The sequence below is a fragment of the Peromyscus maniculatus genome, chromosome 15 (genome assembly GCF_049852395.1).
Source record: "Peromyscus maniculatus bairdii isolate BWxNUB_F1_BW_parent chromosome 15, HU_Pman_BW_mat_3.1, whole genome shotgun sequence".
Taxonomy (NCBI): domain Eukaryota; kingdom Metazoa; phylum Chordata; class Mammalia; order Rodentia; family Cricetidae; genus Peromyscus; species Peromyscus maniculatus.
Genome location: NC_134866.1, coordinates 29,887,736 through 29,908,852, shown reverse-complemented (window position 1 = coordinate 29,908,852; position 21,117 = coordinate 29,887,736). Strand labels below are relative to the sequence as shown.

At 36.9% G+C, this 21,117-nt stretch overlaps 1 protein-coding gene across 1 annotated transcript in view; it reads left to right on the top strand.

The window, feature by feature from the left end:
• Positions 1-1,840: 1,840 nt before the first annotated feature.
• LOC143266846 (UDP-glucuronosyltransferase 3A1-like) overlaps positions 1,841-21,117 on the top strand; it is a 43,507-nt gene continuing 24,230 nt past the window's right edge. Inside the window, exons 1-3 of the mRNA XM_076551785.1 lie at positions 1,841-2,115; positions 6,684-6,782; positions 20,056-20,170. Of these exons, the coding sequence (XP_076407900.1) occupies positions 2,022-2,115; positions 6,684-6,782; positions 20,056-20,170 (308 nt within the window). The 5' untranslated portion in view covers positions 1,841-2,021. The remainder of the gene's footprint in view (positions 2,116-6,683; positions 6,783-20,055; positions 20,171-21,117) is intronic.

Sequence of the window (21,117 nt, the reverse complement as noted above, 5' to 3'; positions counted from 1 at the left end):
ATGTTTGGTGTATAGTGCTTATGTAGCTCATTTAAAAATGCAAAGTATAATTAAGAGATGAGTTTAGTAGTTAATTTATAATAATCAAACATGTAGTCACATCTGGTATGTTTTCATGATTAAACAGGTATATTTTAGACAGATAGATGGTTTTCAAATACTTCAAAGACCTACAGAATATAGCATTTAAGAAGTTTAATAACCTAAGATTTTCATGACAATAAGACATAATCTGATCCTGGAAGCACTAATTTACTTCATAAAGGGATGATAGGCATCAGAGAAACTCCAGGTGGAGTTTATTTTCAATGTGGTAAGACTAACCATTTGGGCAAGAAACTGCTTTTGCCTTGAGTGTTGACAGACTGCACATGTAATACTCACAGGAAAGTCACTGCTGAACTTCGTCAAAACAAGGCTGGACAGTCTTTCAAAATTGTCACTTCACAGAGGAGTCTGTTAGATATTCTGCAGGATTCAGAGGAAAGCAACTGATGAACATTGCCAATACAAGGCAGGAGAGTCCTTCAAATTTCCTGATTCACTGAAAAGTCTGTCAGATATTGTAGGCCTGGGCTGAAGGTGCATGCCCCAATAATACAGAGGAATTTTAGGTGACTGTCCAAAAAGCCAGTTGTCTCTGCTCTTAGGTCATCCTTTATTCTGGGGTCTTTGGTGTTAAAGACTAAATAGTTACAGTTTTTCTTCAGTTATGTTAAAACAAACTAGTTATAAAACTTTAGAATCACTAAGATAAGATAGACAATGTAATTTTTCTTTAAATTGTAAAATACTCATGGACTGAATATTGTAAATGTAATTCTTACTTAATAACTGTTTTGTTGTGTATAATTTTACTATGCTAAGTTAAAACTTTTCATTTTTATTTACTTTTTTTTGTTTGTTTTTCAAGACAGAGTTTCTCTGTGTAGTTTTGTGCCTTTCCTGGAACTCACTTTGTAGACCAGGCTGGCCTTGAACTCACAGAGATCCGCTTGCCTCTGTCTGCCAGGTGTTGGGATTACAGGCATGCGCCACCACAGCCTGGCAAATCTTTTCATTTTTGCTTAGGCCAAAAGGGGGAAATGTTATGGAATATTAGTTAAAGATGTGTTACATTTGTTTATGCTGTGGAACACTTGCTTAATGATGCAAGGATATGTTGCATTTGCTTAACTCTGTGAAGCTGTGTTACTTTACCTGTCTAAAACATCTGATTTGTACAATAAAGAGTTGAATGACCAAAAGCAAGGCAAGAGAAAGTATAGATAGGACTGGCAGACTGAGAGATTAAATAGGAGGAGAAATCTGGGAAAAAAGAACAGGAAGTGAAAGGAGAAGGAGTAGAGGACTCTATGGTCCAGCCTCCCAGCTACACAACAAGCCACAGAGTAAGAAGTAAAGAAAGGTACGTATTTTATTTTGGGGGTAAAGTTCTGCACTTAGGCCACTAACACATGTTCATGAGTTTGTGTTCATGAGATCTTGAGCAATAATCTTAGGTGTTTTCCTGAATCATTAGCTTACATTGACACTATCGGAGATTTTAATACTGGCACCTGGCATAATGGGTTATAGATATGGCAATAGGATACAAATGACAAATGACAGGGGAGGCAGAGTCTTGTAAGTTAGGGGGGAATGGGCCTATAAAAGGTTCATGCTACATGTCACTTCAAGATGCTGTCATTGACAGGATTCCACAGGGTTCCTTCATTCACAATTTAGAGAGTTAGAGGCAGTAAAGAGGATATTTTGGCTAGAGGACAAGGTAAATATTAACTCAGCACCCGTTCTTCTATCAACTCTGGTGAAGGAGGGTGAAACAGAATGTCCAATGGAAAGAGACCAGCAGAGACAAGGCAAAGAGCAAGAAGACATTTGGAAGAGCAGAGTAAGATCTCATTTTACCTCATTTCAAGGGCACAGCCAGTGCTTTGTGACAGAGGCTCACAGGGTCCCTTAGTGGCACACAGTTCTCAAGCTGTGCATCCTGTGCCTGTGCTCCACTTGATTTACAAATGGCTGAGCATCAGATTGGGCTTCTAGTGAGCTTATTTCTTCTTGAGGTTCTTCTCTTGGATGCTGCAAAAATCCTGACTATATCTACAGTTGGTGAGTGCTTGTTGGCAAATTAGAGTCTTATGAGACCAGTATACTTGGGTTAACATGTCTCATGCAAACAGCATGTACTGGACAGACCATGCAAGAGATTTTCAAACTAGGCTTAGATCAAACCTGGGGGAGGAAGGATGCATTGTAAAATATGGTGCTCAGAAGTGATTCTACCAAAGAGTGGGGGTAAATAGTAGATGGAAATAGCATCTGATGTGGAAACAGTAGCGGAAGACTGAGTAGTGTATTGTAAGGAAGACAAGAAAGGCTTCTCTACTAGCAGTTTAGATTGTGAGTAGATGGGAGGCATATTAGTCAAAGTGATCAGTCTATTCTTCCAAAAAAGGGAGCAATGAGCCTTTATTGATTTTCAGGGGTTTGGCTATGTCCATAAATATTTTTGTTTCCAAAAGTATTTCTTGTTCTTCTGAATAAGCACACAGTCACTGAAGTTTGCATGTCATTAGGGTGTCATCTTATTGTAGGTACTTCTAAGTTACTCTGAACACCACAAATATCCATGCTCTGTTTTTTGGACTGAGGCTCATAATAATTGGGTAGGGCTTTATATGCATGAATCACTGATAAAAGTCAGGGTTGGGTAGGGGAAATACATACTAGTACCAAAGGCAACAAACAACATCAAACCCATATATAGGCTTTGTGAAAACCCCCTTTTTTTTTTTTTTTTTTTTTACAATTTTTAACCTGTTTGCATTCATAGCTGAATAGGATTTCCCAAGGATTAGGACAGGAAAGGACACAGATAGAATAAGAAAGCAGAATTGATGAATGCATTATGTTATTTTAATCCTAATTTGGATACCTAGTGTTTCTGGTAAAGAGTCAAGATTCTAACATAGGTAACCTTCAAGCTTCTGCAAAAAAGAACATAGACACTTAATTTGTAATGTGTGAACACAATACACTCATAATAGATATTACCCAAAGCCAAATTGTCAGCAAATAACTCACATGTTGTACTTTAGGACCTCTAAAATTAATGATTTTTAAAAGTTAACCAAAAGCAAATGAAGCTGGATGGCTTAGTTAGATTTTTTTGTTTATTATAAGGAAAAACATTCTGAAGGGACTATGATTCTGCTCTTACTGACTTCTGACATCTGAGCTTACTCTGTAGCATTACTAAGGAGCTTTTGCAAATTAAGATATCTTGTCACTAACCCTTTTGTGCCTACAATTTGTGTATCTATCTCAAACTCTACCTCCTTTAGCTGTCATTGTCATAAGGGAATGCTCGTCTATAAGCATTTCATCGTTGGCTTCTAATGCTACTTTAGAGCAAAGCTATTGACATTATGGATTCAACAATGAACAGTAAGTTAGCTGTATCTGGTCCTCTTCACTACTACTCACTATCTCAGCAAGATGATGATAAAAATATATTCCTATTTGTGCTTATTGTAGAAGTATTTTTACCTGCATGTCTGTCTGTTTGCTACTTATGTGCCCAGGCACTGTGGGGTTCCTGAGAAGGCATCAGATCTTCTGGAACTGGAGTTACATGTGACTAGGAGCCCCCTTGACAGTGCCTGGAATTGAACCTGGGTCCTCTGGAAGAAGATCCAGTACTTTAAACACAGAGCAAACTCTCCTGCTCTCCCCCTTTGCAGTCTTTTTGTTTTGTGCTTTTTTTCTTTTTCTTTTCTTTTGAGAGAGCTTCTTTATGTTGTCCTGGCTGTCTCATAACTCTCTCTGTAGACCACCTGGCCTCAAACTTATAGAGATCCACCTGCCTCTGCCTCCTGAGTGCTAGGATTAAAGGTGTGAGCCACCTCTGCCTGGCAGATGATAATTATGTAAAGCAGGAGTTTTCTTTCAGCTGCTGTAGAAGTAACCATTACACAGAACTGGGCACTAGAATTTAGATGTACTCCTAAACCCTAGAATAACAGTCTCCTCAGACGGATAAAGGGACTGGGCTGCATCTGGCAAGGCTACAACTCACATTTATAATGTCCCATAATGAATTCATATACATTTTCTTTTTTTTTTACAATAAAGTTATATTTATTAGAAGAAAATATTAGCAATTAATTCATAAAACTGTGCTTTTAAAGTTTATCAGTATAGATATATTCTTGGTGATTTTACATTTCCTCTATGCCATATTTAATATTTTTTATTTTATAATTTAATCTAATTTTGCATACCATTTTTTTTGTTTGTTTTTTTTCGAGACAGGGTTGGTTTCTCTGTGTAGCTTTGCGCCTTTCCTGTAACTCACTTGGTAGCCCACTGATTCAATGTTAATTTTGTTAACAGTCTTGGAGTGTCACAGTTTTATCAAATATATCAACACAATGTCAATTTTGTATTGGATAAACAATTACTGTTGTCTTCACTAGGTAAGACTGGTTCTCCTATTTTCACCATTTCTTAGTTGACTCTGTATTTATGTTTGTTTTTGCTGTGTGTGTGTGAAGGGTTGAAGGATCTGTGCTTTCCTACATCAACTTTAGCATTTTTATGTTGTTCTTATTTGGTTCATGTCTTGCTGGTGAGACTTCATGAATATAGATTCTGATATTCTTAGGAGACACAATCTCACAGCAAACTCCATGTTCTTCTGATTCTTAATCATTCTGTCCCCTCTTCTGAAATGATATCTGAGCCTCAGGTGCAGAAGTTGTTTCATCCATCTGCTTTTGTGCTGGTATTTTTAATGTAATGAAGGTGAAGACACAACTCTTGATACTTCACTTTTTTTCCTGGGCTCACTGGCTCAGTTTGTGCAGTTTGAAATTCTCAGATTTTCTCCAGGATGAGCTCTTTCTTGTGAGTACTCATTAGAATGGCTGTTTCACTGGGCACCCCTTCTAAGTCTAATAAGAACAAGAACAGGAAAATCAGGGTGTAGTAGGCTTTTATCTGTGTTGTGTTATTTCAGACTACACAAATGTGAATGAAAAGAGTGATTCATACAATGTATAGATTCAACTTTCCTGACTTTTTCCTGCTCTGCCCCATTTTAATCATGGTGCTCTGAGTTCTCCCAATCACTTTGATCTCCCAGCTTTTATTGTACAAATTCCATTTCTCTTCTTAATTTATCATTCTCTGCTTCAGCTCTGGACTCAAACTATTGTTCTAAAGAAATTGTAGCCACAGAGAAGCTATTGTTTGATGATACTTGTGTAATATTTATACACTGTGTAAAGACATATCGCTGTGATAGGATTAATAAAGAGATAAATTGTCAATAACTAGGCAAGATGTAAAGGCAGGATTTCCAGACCTAGAGAGGAAATGGGGAACACAATCAAGGCACAGAAGAGATGGCAAGAAGATTGGGGGAAATCAGACATACAGAATGGAAGAAAGATAAAAAGCCACAAGGTAAAATGTAGATTACTATAAATGGATTAATTTAAATTATAAGAGCTAGTGGGACAAGCCTAAGCTAGGGACTATCATTATTACTTGATAATAAGTTTCTGGGTCATTATTTGTGAGCCATTAGCCCAAGTAAAAATCCTTCTATAGATACTTGTACCTTTCCTGAAGATCCTAGGATTGTTGAAGAATTTGTTGCCCCAGTTCCTCATGCATCTGATGTTCTTCATGAGCACCCCAGAATTATTGAGACCTCATGATGACCCTTAATGGCTTTATTCAAAATGGTAGAAACTCAGGTCCAAGAAGAGAAATTTCTTAAGGGTTCAATAAGCATCTCTCCCCATGAAATTTCTTTCACTGAAAAAATATCAGCCATCTTATTGTGATGTATTTTCCATCTCTGGTAATTTATTGAACAAAATGACTGGATGAAGCAACTTCTGCACCTGAGGCTCAGGGATCATTTTAGAAGAAGAGGCAGAATGATTAATGTAGTTATGAGAAGACACAGTGGAAAATGTACATGGATCAAGGATAAAGATTGTCTATTGTCCAAGCAGAGAAGCTCGTTAATCAAGAACCGTTAGATTTTTTTTAAAATTTTATTTTAAAATACTATTCAGTTCTACATAATAGCCACAGATTCCCTTGTTCTCTCCCTTCCTGCCCCCTCCTCTTCCCCCCAGGCCACCCCCCATTCCTGGAGAGATGGCTCAGCCATTAAAGGCTAGGCTCACAACCAAAAATATAAGAACCTTCAGATTTTTAAAATAATTTATTTTTAAGTTTGTGATTATGAGTCCTTTGCCTACACATAAAATATATAAGTGCATCATGTGCATGAAATGACCATGGAGGCCAGAAGAAGGTGTTAGAAATCCTAGAAGTAGAGTTTCAGGTGGTTGTGAGGTATCATGTGAGCGCTTGGAATGGAACCTGAGTCCTATATGAGAGCAGTAACTGCTTTTAACTGCTGAGCCATCTTTTCAGGCATTACCTTCCTATCTTTGGTAGTCAGAGCTCTGGGTTCACATCCTGGATATCATCTAAAATGTAATTGAGGGCATGGAAGTTTTGGTTTCCATTTATTCATTATGAGGCTTTCTGTGTCTTTACACTTACTTTTGGATTTCTTTATGTCAGCTATTTATGGTAAGCAGAATTCTTTTCATTAGCTTCACCAAAATGAACTTATGTTTTATTTCTAGGTGGAAGCCACTATGTGGTGATAAACCATGTGTCACAAATTCTTCAAGACCATGGACATAATGTGACTAATCTGCTTAATGAAAAGCTTATTATCCCAGGTACTTTTAAAATCAATTAATAAATTAAGTCACTTTAAATAAAAAATAATAGATTTTGTATAGAACTGTTTGATATAAGTTCTGTATTTGATCTTATTTAGATATAAATTGTGGTATGTGTGTTTGTGTGTGTGTATGTGTGTGTTTGTGTGTGTGTGTGTATGTGTGTGTGTGAAAGTATATATATATGTGCATATATAAGTTTTGGAGATCTCATTAGACTTTGTGGTCTTGTCCTCATATGATATACTTCTGTATTTTACATAGTGGTGTAGGTTGACTGTGATTGCCAGAACCTTTGGTATTGAACATTAGTGATCCTTAAGTATTAGGCCTACTAAAAGCTGATTGGCCTATGAAGGTATACACTTGGAAAGGAATTACATTGTCCATCCATGGGTAGATATTTTTACTCAGTGGAGTAGGTGTTTATGAAAGAATGAGCCTTTTCTTCTCTGGCCTCTTTCTTCTCTTTTGTCGTGTGGCTCAAGTGCTCACTATATATTAAACACATCCCCTTCCGTATTATGATGCAGTGAAAAGGCATCCAGCCAAGGCTCCACACAATAATCATCCTGGAGTGTTAATCTTTAAAACTATGAGATAAATAATTTTTTATGTTTATGTTTATTTTCATTGTGTATATTTATGTGTTATGGTGTATATTTCTGCATATGGGTACAAGTGCCCAAGGAGGCCAACCCAAGTGGTTGAATCACCTGGACCTGGAGTTAGCCAGAAGATGGGAACTGCCTAATGTGGATTTTTGGAACTGAACATGGGTCCTCTGCAAGAGTAGTATACACTTTAAACTGCTGAGCCATCTCAGTAAAATATTAACATGATAAATTAACAAACATCAGATATTTTTATGGCATTAAAAACAGATTAAATAACCCATTACTTGAATATCACTCACAGTCAACACTACACATCATTATTGATCATTTTGAGAAATTTTATGTCAAGTATGTCTAAAAGTAGTGTTGATTAGACATATTCTGCCATATTTAGGATTTTAATTATCTAAGGATATCTATATTCAGTGCCACATAAATCTGTTTCTATCTTTAAAAGACCTAAAATTTAAGAAATATTTTTCTAATTATCTTTTTATTTATGCTCAAAGTTTAGGATGTTTGACTGAGAAAACTCCAGATTCTTGAAGAATAACTGGCTCCCCCAAAACTCTGCAGAATGATATTAGAAGTTCTTACCTAGCTTATTGAGTACAGAGAATCATAAGTAAACCAAAACCCACCAGTCTCTGCTGATAGATTCAGGCAGAAGCCCAGAAAACTTCAATTCTTTGTTTATTGAATGTATTTTTTTTTGAGACAGGGTTTCTGTGTGTAGTTTTGGTGCCTGTCCTGGATCTTGCTCTTTAGACCATGCTGGCTTTGAACTAACGGAGATCCACCTGGCTCTGCCTCCAGAGTGCTGAGATTAAAAGTCACCACCGCCTGGCTATTTGATGTATTTATATATTTAATTTGCCTTAATATTCTGGGTTCATAAGTGGAGTTCATGTTTATCCTGTTTTGTCTAGTCTCATAACCTTTGACTATTGCTCAAAGCTATAGACTCTCTGATCTTTTAACAAGCTATGCACAAAAGGTCTGCAAAGAAATCCTCCATGTCTGTTGACCAATTGTCTTTAATTCTTAGATGCAAGTGTCGTTGACCTAAATTTTCTTTTGTCTTTTATATTCTTTTTCTTCTCTCTCCCTGTCACCATGCCCTGCTATTTGCCCCCCTTCCTGTGTTCTCTTCTTTCTTTTTCTTTTTCTTATTTTTTCTCAGACAGGCCCAAGCTTTCATGGAACATATTCATATACCCATGGTTGTTCTCAAACTCAAGGAATGCTCTTATCCTAGCTTCTCAACTTCTGGGTTTATAGGCATGAGTCACCAGTCCCAACTCAGAGGTCCTTTCTACTTCCATAAACATTGGACATTTCAGATGTGATAATGGGTTAGACTTTCTTTTTATTTCCCAGTAGACTTTAAGTGGATTTGTGATTAGTGGATTTAAGTGGATTAGTAACAACATTACTAGAGCATGTTTATCCAACCTTCAACTGAAACTCTGTATTGAAACATGTGAACATTAATTATTTGTCTGGATCACTTAATTCTGTGGTTATTCAACCTGAAAAACTGTATGACAGACAACTTGAAGAAATAAAGGTATTTGGCATTCACATGATTTGCAAATATTTGATAGTGCCAGGACGGAAGGGTGAATGGTTTGACCTTGTAGTTCTTTCGTTTCTATAACACGCTTCCTTACACTTACTGTCAACCTTCATTGACCTATGCAGATCTGTCTTCAAGACCTGGAATTTGAAGAACTTAGGGAATCAATTAGACTACTGTTTATAATGTTAACAGAAACATATTATTTCAATTTCAATGTACTTTATACACAACTGTAACAATCAATACAATGATCCAAGAAGATTGTTTGAATTCAGAAATACATGATCAGGAAAAACAAGGAAATAGACACCAGTGATCATGTATTAAATTTAAGCAGAGTAACTGTTTCCTAGAACTCTCCCAGGACAGGTCAGTTTTAACATGTACTATAGATTATACCTGGGAAAGCACAAAAGTACACCAAAAGGCCATATCCAGATTCAGGATACCCTGAGGAGAGCGCTAGGAATATCCTTTTACAAGATTGGGTTCTATAGCTATGTTCTATCATGCAACAAAAAATAACATATCTTATAAATTGAATTTAAGTATCTGTTGCAGCAAGTATGAAATCATGTCTGAGAACAATCCAGAGAACAAATACACTTGAGGTAAAAGGCCCTCTCCTCTTTTCCCTGGAGCTTCTCTCACAGATCCCCAAGGCCTTATTCATAATGTGTTAATCTTTTGACCACATTAGCACTCACCATAAAGAAATCTATGTAACCAGATGGTTCTCTCCTGCCTGCCAGTACCTGATTATTCATTCAGAGACTTTTATTAGTCATAAATCCTTGGTCAACAGCTCAGGCTTATTACTAGCTAGCACTTACAATTAAATTAACTCATATTTCTTATCTATGCCTTGACATGTGGTTCGTGACTTGTTAACCTATTTTTTCTACACATCCTGCTTCCTTGGCAGCTGGATGGCATCTGCCCCATCTCTGCCCTTCTTCATCCCCATCTTAATTTAATTGTATCACCTAACCTTATTCTGCCTGGCCATTGGCTAAAACAGTTTTATTCATCAACCAATTACAGCAACACATATTCACAGTGTACAGAAAGACATCCCACAGCATATGTATGTATGTATGTATGTATGTATGTATGTATGTATCTGTCTGTCTATGTATCTATCTATGTATCTAGATATCTACCTAACTGCCTACTTACCTATCTGTCTATCTATCATCTAGTGAAAGGTTTCCATGTATACCAGGCTGGCTTCACAACTGCTTTGTATTAAATGATAACCTTGATTTTGTGGTCAAACTTCCTTTACTTTCTGAGTTCTGGGATAATAGATGTATGCCATAAAGTTTTGTATGGTTCTTGAGTACAAATACACTAGCCAGGCACTATAACAACTGAGCCACATATAAATACCTGTCTGCCCCAACTTTCAAAAGGAACATATATCAATCTAAATGTTGTTTTTGTTTTGGGGCACCAGTCCAATAACAGCAGAGATCCTCGGTGATTTGCTACAAATATTCAAGCCAGGACTTGTTTGTATATATGTCCTGCCTGACCAGACAACCTTCATCCCTTCTAGTAGGCTGGTTCTTCTTTGTCATGGTAGTTAGTTAAAAAAGCAGATAGAGCAGATATGATGATATCCCTAACTTAGAATTTAGTTTCAGATTAGAACACAGGCATTTTGTTCTCTATCTGTTTATTGACTTTAGTCCATAGCAACACAATGTATGAAACTTTCATTCACTATGTAAGGTGAAGTTGATTTAATACTTTTGGTTCTACATCTTAAAACATACCATTATCATTAAATATCAGAATTCTCAACCTGACAGACAGACAGACACACACACACACACACACAATCTCTCTCTCTCTCATATACACAGGCAGCGACAGAGAGGCAGACACACACACACACACACACACACACACACACAGAGAGAGAGAGAGAGAGAGAGAGAGAGAGAGAGAGAGAGAGAGAGAGAAAGAGGATTCTCATAGGAGTCAGAATAGCACTCTTAATTGTTCCAAGCCAGTTGAAACTCTTCTGTAAATTAAGAGTTGAATCAAGGACATTGACATAGAGAGGGATTGCTGTGGATATTATTCTGTATAAATAAAATGCTGATTGGCCAGTAGCCAGGCAGGAAGTACAGGTGGAACAAGGAGAGAGGAGAATTCTGGGAACAGGAAGGCTGAGGCAGAGAGACACTGCCAGTCACCTCCATGAGAAGATGTTAAGATACTGGTAAGCCACGAGCCATGTGGCAACTTATAGATTATTAGAAATGTGTTGATTTAAGATAAAAGAATAGTTAGCAAGAAGCCTGCCATGGCCATACAGTTTATAAGTAATATAAGTCTCTTTGTGTTTTCTTGGTTGGGTTTGAGCAGCTGTGGGACTGGCAGGTGAGAGAGATTTGTCCTAGCCGTGGGCCAGGCAGGACTGGAGAAAACCCTATCTACAAGGGACCATCTGTGCCTTCTGTATATCGTTCCATTGACTATTTCTTAATCATTGCTGAACTGAGGAGGGATTGGAATATTAGGATTGACCTGTTTCTTGAAAATCTCCAATGAAGGACTTCTTCCCTCTAACATAGCACTCTGTTCTCTCATGCATAACTCTATCCTTGCTGTTCTGTCCTGTAAATTCCAGCCAGATATCAGGTCCTTCCTAAAATCTGAATCCAGTCCTCTCACTCAGGAAGAAGGCCTGACCTAATTTGAATATTTTTCCATGAGTTGAGTTTTGAAAACTAAGTCCTATTAGTACTGAGTGTCCTGTACTTTCTAATGAACAAATGAATAACATTTTCCCCACATAGTGTTTCCAGTTTAGTTTTTAATCACTTAAAATACAAAGAACACCTATTATTTCTTTTTGGTCACATTTCACTTTGGAAAGTATTTTATTGGGTTACAATTGACAAAGTCATCATAATTACTATATATTTACACGTATATTTATATCTATACCTACCTATACTTAAATATCTGAACACATGTACATTTATCATCACAGAAGATTTCTCCTCCATGGCTCTTCATAATCTTTGCTGTTGGCCATATTACTTCTCAATAGCTACTGGTGGTCAACAACTAATATTACTATGTTAGTTTTTGTCTTCCTTGTTTTATATAAATTGGATTATAAGTTATATATACTTTTATTGTAGTGTTTTAAACAAAGTTGTTGTATAAAGGTTCATTCATAGTGTCTGCAAATAATTCTTTGTGGTTTTTAGTCATATTCTATTGTGTGCATTGCCATAGTTAACTTATTTAGTTACTATTGATAGAGAACAGGCTACTTATAGCTTTGTGTGGTTAAAATTAACCTGTTGTGAATATTTTTATATACACATGCACACACACAGACACACACAAACACATTTCTATATACAAATTATTTTTTCTACATTGGTAGCTGGGAGTTCAGTGCCTGAAAGTTTTTTTTTTTTATATAATTTCATGCACATATGTAATGTATATTCTGATAAATACTTACTCCCCCATGTTTTCTATCTTTTTATCTAGTTCCCTATTTACTTCCCTTCCACTTGCAAATTTTCCTCCCATATTCTTGTCTTGGTGTGTGTGTGTGTGTGTGTGTGGTGTATGAGAAAGAATGTAGTGTGTGAGAGAGAGAGAAAAAGAGAGAGAGAGTGAGAGAGAGAGAGAGAGGAAGAGAGAGAGAGAGAGAGAGAGAGAGAGAGAGAGAGAGAGAAAGAGAGAGAGAATCCCACTGTATTTAATATTTAACCAGAACCACTGAATTTATTATTATCCAGAACCACTGTATTTAACCAGGGCAATCATTGAGTGAGCCTGGGTGTGGAGCTATCTTCTGGAGTTGGGTGACTCACTCGTGGCCCAACCACTGATGGCAATGTCCTTCCCTCCCCCAGTATCCATGGACAGTCAGCAGTTTTCCCCCATGAAGGGCAGAGTTGCATGGGTCATTCCTCATCCTGATTGAAAGTAAGATCCAGTGTAGGCAGACCAAGCTCCTGTGAGATCATGAATGCAACAGGCATGGCATGTTCAGAAGGAGAGTGTTTTATGACCCTTCTCCCCACCATCCAGCTCTTATCTTCTTTTTTCCCTTATTCTGCTGTGTTCCTTGAGTCCCAGAGGGAGGGATATAGATGCCCTTTTGAGGACCAAGTACTCAATAGTCATTTACTCTCAGTACATCAAACAGACATGAGTCTTTGCATTTACTGTATTTATTGTAATTGCTGTAAAAACAAGCTCTTAGATGAATGCTGGGAGCAAGGCTTATAATACATGGGTATAATCATACATATCTGGAAGGTCATTTGAAATCTTGAACATTTAGTGAAACAATAGAAGTAGTTTCCTCTGTAGGCTATAAGACCTCCTTTGTAATGGGCTTTTGATGAGGTTTACAGTGACAGGTCTTTTTTTCTCCTCTGTACAACAGGCTTGAAATTCAGTCACAAGGAGGGTGATTACCTCTCTAACAGCTCCACCACTATTACACCACTGGGCACATTTTCCCTGTGTATTAGTGTTGTAACATGGAAGTTCAATTGCTAGATAAAAGCTCTGATTTTTCCACCTAGGCCAGTGTAGCACTGTGTGCCAATATGAAAGCTAGCCAAAGTAGTGGAGATTTCAATCAATTCCTGCTTGATTTTCTTCTGCCTGATAACCACACTCTGTGGTGACTCTAGAAATACCGTCTTCTGTTCTAGTTGGGCCATTAAGATCAATTGCAATGGCATATGGTGTCTTGAGGGCTTATGGGCTTCCTGACCAACAAATCATAGGAACCTGTCCCATATCTGACACTGGAATTTTTGTTTGATCACCGTGGCTTCTGAGATCAGCATTATCTAAATAAGCATAATATCTCTATTTAAAAAAGTAAAAAGTTGTTGTATGAGTGTTCTTGACATTAAATTTGTGTACTTATTGTGTGTATGCATGCTCATGTGTGGACACATGTGAAGATCATGGGAAAACCTACCGGAGTTGAAACTCTCTTTCCAGTGTCTGAGTCTTAGGAATCAAACTAAGCCCATCAGGCTTGGCAGTGAGTGCCTTAACCTGATAAACTGTCTACTGGCCCTTTGAGGTTTTATGTTTTTCTTTCAAAATTAGCTTTTAGACTAGCAGATTTCCATATGGTTTCTGTATAATCTTTAGTTTTGTGTAGTCCTTCTCCACATTTCCCCCAAATTTCTGCCCTCTTTACCATTGAAATTTTGCTATTCTCACAATTTTCTCTACTTCCCTTTTCAGATGTCCTACTGTCAGTACTATTTTTCAGGATTCCCCTCCCGAGCCATTTCCTCTTTACAATCTCTACAAACATTTGAAGATTAGAAATGGACACATTGCTAGCATATCCCTAAAACAGGCAGTGAATCTTTTTCTCCCATTTCTAGTCATTTATTCATAGATATTTGAATCCTGACTATATGGGAAACATGATCATCTACAGATAAAGTTAAGAATACATATAGTAACATGAAGTACATTGTCCTAGACTCTCAATCTAGTTCTACCTTTCTGAATCTGTACACATGTGTTCAATTGCCATCTATTATTCTGTTGAATCAGTTTCTTCAAGATGGGGGCGAGCACGGTAAGAGAGTGCATTAACACAAAAAAGATTTCACTACAAATAAGCACCTTCTATGCTTTTACAAAGTCACTAAATATAAAGCTAGAGAAAAATAAAGATTGATCCCTCCTCAGTGAGACTAAGTATTCACAGTCTTAAGTATAAGGTAATTTCCCAAAACATCCCATGATGGGCTTGGTTGTGCAACTAATGAATACTAAAGTTCTTAGCACTTAGCTTAGTCAGTTTGACAAAAAAGTAGTGCTATGGATTCCCTATAACTCAGAATATTTAACAATGCTACCAAAAATGGAAGGAAACTGAGTCTTCAATGACTAGAATCTATCAGAAAATATCTTTTTAAACCAAAGATGTTTTGTCCACCCTATTATAGCTGAAAGTTTTCCTGTGTCTACCCGGCTCCCAAATCCTCACAGTCCTGTAGCTGCTCAGACCCAAATGAACACACAGAGGCTTAATATTATTTATAACTGCATGGCCATAGCTCAGTCTTTTCACTAGCTAGATCTTAAAATCTTAAATTAACCCATTTCTATAAATTTATACTTTGCCACATGGCTTGTTTATTACTGGTATCTTTACATCTTGTTTCTCATGGTGGCAGCTGGTAGACTCTCCTCTGTTTTGCCTTTCTCTTTCTTCCTCTCTAGTTAGAATGTCCCACCTAACCCTATTCTGCCTCACCATTGGACAAACATCTTTATTTATCAACCAATCAGAGCAACATGTTTTCACAGCATACAAAAGACAGTCCCCCATCACTTCCCCTTTTCTTTCTAAACAAAAGGAAGGTTTTAACTTTAACCGAGTATAATTACATATATCAAGCAAGAATTACAGTTACAATGTCTAGTCTATTTGTATTTTGTAAAATTAAAGAAAATATTTTATCTATTCTATATTTATGAGTCTAAATATTATATCTAATTTATCTTTTATTATAACCAAGGAAAACCATAATTGTAACTATCTAGTCTTCAACTACATCAATGATTTCAGAAGGATATAATATTACCTAAGAAAACAGGAAGAGCACTGTAAGCAACTTCCAAAAAATCTAGAATGACAGAGACAGCTGGCTGCCTGGACAGTCATCCAAAGTTCCTATGTAACATTTGGGCATCCATCTTAGGAATATAGGCCTAGTCTCTCAGTCATTTTTTCATGAGTCTTGTAGAAGGTCTAGCAGTTTCTTCTGTGAAGCAGGAACCTGAAGGACCATCTTGCCTTGCAAAGATCAGCGGTCACCTTTCTATGGGTCCTGCATGTCCAGTCGATACAACATTTTGTCAAGCAGTCTAGGCAAGAACAGCTTCTTGCCCAAATGGCTATTTTTGCCAGGAAGATAAACTCCATATGGACTATATTCAATGCCCATTTTTCTCTTTGAAGTAAATAGGTGCTTCCAGGAGCAGAAGTAGTCTAAGTTTTTAAAACATTTTAAATGCCATATTCTATAGGTCTTTGAAGTTTTGAAGATTGCCTACCTAACTGAATTATATGTATGTATACCTAGAAAAGTTAACATAACTATAAGTTTGACTATCATAGAAGACTAATTATTACTCTGTATTTCTTAATTATCCATTACAATTTAAATGAGTTATAGTATATATAAACATAATACTTTAAATGAGAGTAGAAATATACATACAGTATAACAAAATTAACTCTAAATTTGTATCAATAAACTAAAATCCATAGCAATGTAAAACATTTTTAAACAAGCTGCTCTTTAAAAGTAGATTCAATAATCTGTCCTTTCATGCTATCATATTTATATCATATCTCCCTTTTTTCCTTAGAAAGATATTGAGTATGAGCAATAACAATTTATAACCAATAACTTAAACAAAGCCAAATATCCACAATCCATTTTTTTTGGGAATGTGGGCAAAGTTTTCTAGGCTACTTCATGCTGATAAAGGGCGCTATATTCTTATGGGGATCCTGAGAAAATTAAGAATTATGGTCAACTCCTGACTGGAGTGGTCTGTGACATTGTATTTCTGGGCCAGTAGCCTTGAAGCTGTTTTTGGATGTTGGATCATCTTGGCCATGGTGTCATTAGAGACCTTTCAGGGGGCCTTGGCTTGTCAAATCTGATGTATCTTAATCTAGAACAAATCCATTGCCTCTTGCTTCCTGTGGAAACAAAAGCAGACCCTCCTTTCCAAAGCAACATATCCTTAGATCCAAATTTGGAAGTCAAGTTACCTTTAAAATATGTATATTGGCTTAATTTAGCAGCCTTTACCATCAATGTCTTCCTGCAGTTTAAAATATCAAATACAACATAATCCGATTCTCTGTGTAATATCCATCTTTACATGGCCTATTTTTGTAGTACCTTTACCATCTCTTTAAAGACTTTATTTTTTTAAAAAAACTATTTCTTTATATAACTGTCTATATTCATTTTCTTCTCTCTTCCAAGCCTACATGTACATTTTTACACACACTATACACCATTTAAAGTCTTGTTCCATTTGAATCTGTCTTATTGTGAATCTATTGCTTTAAATTGCATCATTACTAGAACTGAAATGGAAGCTTTGGCTGCTGGCTCTGCCCACCTCAGTTTTCCAACAGGGTGGTGGTATGGTGGTACATCTACTGCCATCTCTGGGTCTGGAAGCCAAATGTACCATGACCTATCAGAAGCAGTGTGTAGTGAAGAAATCTTTCATGTGTTATTTTTTGTATGTACTAGCAAAGTCCAAATCTACAAAGCACCGCATTTTATGGCTTGGAGACACCTCTGTGTACTATGGCCGGAATCCGCAGCCATGCTGCAGATCAAGTCCACATGCCATGAACCCGTCATAGGGTAGCTGAAGCCTACAGGATGGCAGGCAGAGTCTCTGTGTGTTCAGATTAAGGGCATGTGCTACCACCACCTGAGTTCTGTTTATGGCTGGCTATGACCTCTGATCTCCAGGCAAATTTTATTATCATACAAATAAAATATCACCACACCTTATCTCCATTTAAAAATAAAGTTTGCAGTATTTTTAGATTTATAAAGAAACAATTCCTGAAACAATATTGTTGCAACTGCTGGCATCATAATAATAAGGGCACGGTATAGTCCATATCATAAGAACACTTTTATAGAATAAATATTCATGTACTTTGCTTAAGCATGTCAATACGTACTCACTGCTGATGTGGTTACCACTCTAGAGGATGTAGGGTCTGGTATAATGAAGTCAATAATTAGGTAGACTAGTCTCATGCAATAGCCAGCTTTATTCAGAGCATCAGACAATTTAAACTCTAGGGGTTAAGAAGAGTCACCTGAGCAAAGTATCCAAGGGTCTTTGTAAACTTTGTTCTGATATGCCTTAATGCCATTAATAATGTTTCTACTGGTGCAATTCCTCTGATATTATTGCTAATTTAGAGATATGAAATGTAAGGAAATTCTTTTGTAATTTTCTCTAAAATTATTGTGTATGTTCATCTATAACCCTTGACGCACACCCAATTCCTTCTTTTGATTGTTTCTTGACTTCCCTCAGTGATGATGGGTGTCATTCTAAGCTTCTCATATTTATAGCTTCCTCCAGAGAGACCTAACCAGAATTGTCAAAGAGAATGACAATTTTGAGAGGTCTAAGGCTAAAATCAAGCTCGAAGTGAACCTATGATTGTGTTGTAATGATTCTGTGGGTGCTTTTCCATGCAACATCATTAATAGCATTTTTTATCTGTAGATATGGAATCAGTAGGGATATAAAGGGCATTTTCCAGGATCCTTTGTCACTGTTATCTGTGTTGAGTGGGCATCAATATTCAGTTGGATCTATTAATTGGATATTATGTCGTACAGAGTAGTGATCCTAACTATTTACTATGAGCACTACTCCCTTGCAGACACAAAGGTGAGAGTCCTTCCACAGAGGACACACATTCATAGTGAATGCTGCAATCTACAATCATGACTGAGTCTGAGATTCTAATATGAGATTGGGTTGAGACACGTGATTCATCAACAATGCAAAGGAAATCCCAATCCTATATTCTGTCTTCAAATACTAATAGAAACTACAGGGAGTCTCATGTGAGGATACTGTTGTTGGCTTACTTGCCTTGATTTGAAATTCTTACCAACATCAAGAATGGATGCATTGAGATTTTTCCTGTAAATGAGAAATATAGATTGAAATTGTCAGGAGTTAAACTTCAATACTGCAATCAGACTTTTAATTAATACATGAGTAATAAGGACAAGTGCCAGAGTGGCCAGTTAAGGAATGGTGGCCTTTTTCTTTCTTTCTCTCTCTTTCTTTCTTTCTTTCTTTCTTTCTTTCTTTCTTTCTTTCTTTCTTTCTTTCTTTCTTTCTTTCTTTCTTTCCTTCTTTCTTTTTCTTTTCTCCTCTCCCTCCCTCCCTCCCTCCCTTCCTTTCTTTTTTTTGAACAAGCATTTTGCCAAAAGCTAGAACCCTTGAATTTTCAAACAAACCTCAAACAAACATGGAAACAACACTCTGTTCTGGCACCTGTTTATTCTCCAAGCGCTTGGCTGCCTCAAGAAACAGGTTTGTGAGTTGAAAGCCAATGGGGCCCCAAAACATGACCCAGCCGCAAATCAAAGAAACAAATAACCAAACTCCAAACATGAAATGAACAGCAACAAAAAGGCAAGCAAGCAAATCAACACTTTGCATATTTCATTTTAATTTTTGTATGAAATTCAGGGGCTCTGCAGTCAAACTGACTTATAGTTAACTATAAACTCTAACCCACTATAGTGACAAAGTAATGAATAATTTAGACTGTTTTCCTTTATACTTTCTCACATGTAAAATGAAAAATGATAGCTGTGTCTTTAAATGAAAGTGGTTGCTAGAATTTTACATTACTGTAGACTATATAAATGCTCTTGTATTATTGTAAAGTCTCAATAAATGTGGTGATAATTTTTTGTGCTCTAACAAATAAAGTTTGCTGGAGATCAGTGTGTGGAGCTAGCCACTAGTTAACCACAGAAGCCAGCCGGTGGTGGCACACACCATTAACCCCAGCACTTGGGATCTCATGCCTTTGATCCTAGTACTTGGGATTCACATGCCTTTAATCCCAGTACTAGGGAGGTGGAGACAGGAAGTGATATGGCTGGGTGGAGAGAGGAATATAAGGGAGGAGAAGACAGGAGCTTGGCCCTTTCAGGCTGAGGAGCTGGCAAGGTAAGAGGTGGCTGTGGCTTGCTCCTTGTCTCTCTGATCATTCAGCATTTACCCCAGTATCTGGCTCCAGGTTTTTAGTCTGATCAGTTAATATTTATACTACAAATAAATATTGCTGGATTACAGAATTGAATGGATCAAAAGAACAAAATCACTGAAGAAGAAAAACCAAATTTCTGCACTGATATAAAATTAAATTAATTATATTTATCCCCATAATAATGTGTGGTATATTATGATAAATTTAAATTTTACTCAATTGATGTTTTCTTAGAATTTAAAGTGGAGAAAACATCATACCAGGTTATCAACTGGCATCTATCTGAAGATAAGCAAAAAGAAATTGATAATAGAAGACAACTCCTTGTAGAAGAATTAGTTCATTACAGGTAACTTGTTTCAATTCTTGGAACCAAATATTGCTAATCAAATATTATGCTCACATGATGCTTTGAGTGAATTTAAGAGAAATGATGACTGGGTGAATTGGTAGATGTGAGGATGGTTTTTGTTTGGTGGTGCATGGGGGATGACTGACAACTTGATAAATCATAGGATAATCCATAGAAAGTGGAAGATGAGCCGTCTAGGCCTTGTTTTTTACCTGTCATCTGTGCATGTAGTCTCAATGAAGTCAACTTCTCTATTCAGGGAAGGAGGAGCCACCTTCTTCCATCTACCTTGTCACCTTCTTACATAAGTTCCTTAATGGAGGAAGTCACTTGACATGGCTGGACCATGCTTTGGTCCTTTTCCTGTTAAACTCATTTAAAAGCTTTCCTTCTTCCTTTTTATTGAAAGCAGTTCTTTTTATCATATGATATATCCTGATACCAGTTTCCCCTCCTTCTATCCTCCCAATTTCTCCCCACCATCCTCCCACCCAGATCCACTCAATTTCTGTCCCTGTGTCACTCTCAAAAACCTAACAATATTCTGAGGGATAATAATAAAATATAATAACATAAAAGCAAAAATATCTAGCCAGGCAGTGGTGGCACACGCCTTTAATCCCAGGAAATGAGTTCCAGGAAAGGCACAAAGGTACACAGAGAAACCCTGTCTCAAAAAACAAAAAACAAACAAACAAAGCAAAAATATCAAACCCTATTTGGACAAGAAAAAACAAAGAAAAGGAAAAGAGTGCAAGAGAAGGCACAAGAATCAGAGACCTACTCTTGTACATACTCATAAATCCTATAAAAATCACTAAATTTTCCTCATATTGATTTAGAGGTCCTTATTTTCTTGAGGTGGCCCATACCCTCTGGTTCTTTCACTGCCTCCTATTTCTCTGGGTTCCCTAACCACCAAAGGGAGAGAATTGATGGAGACA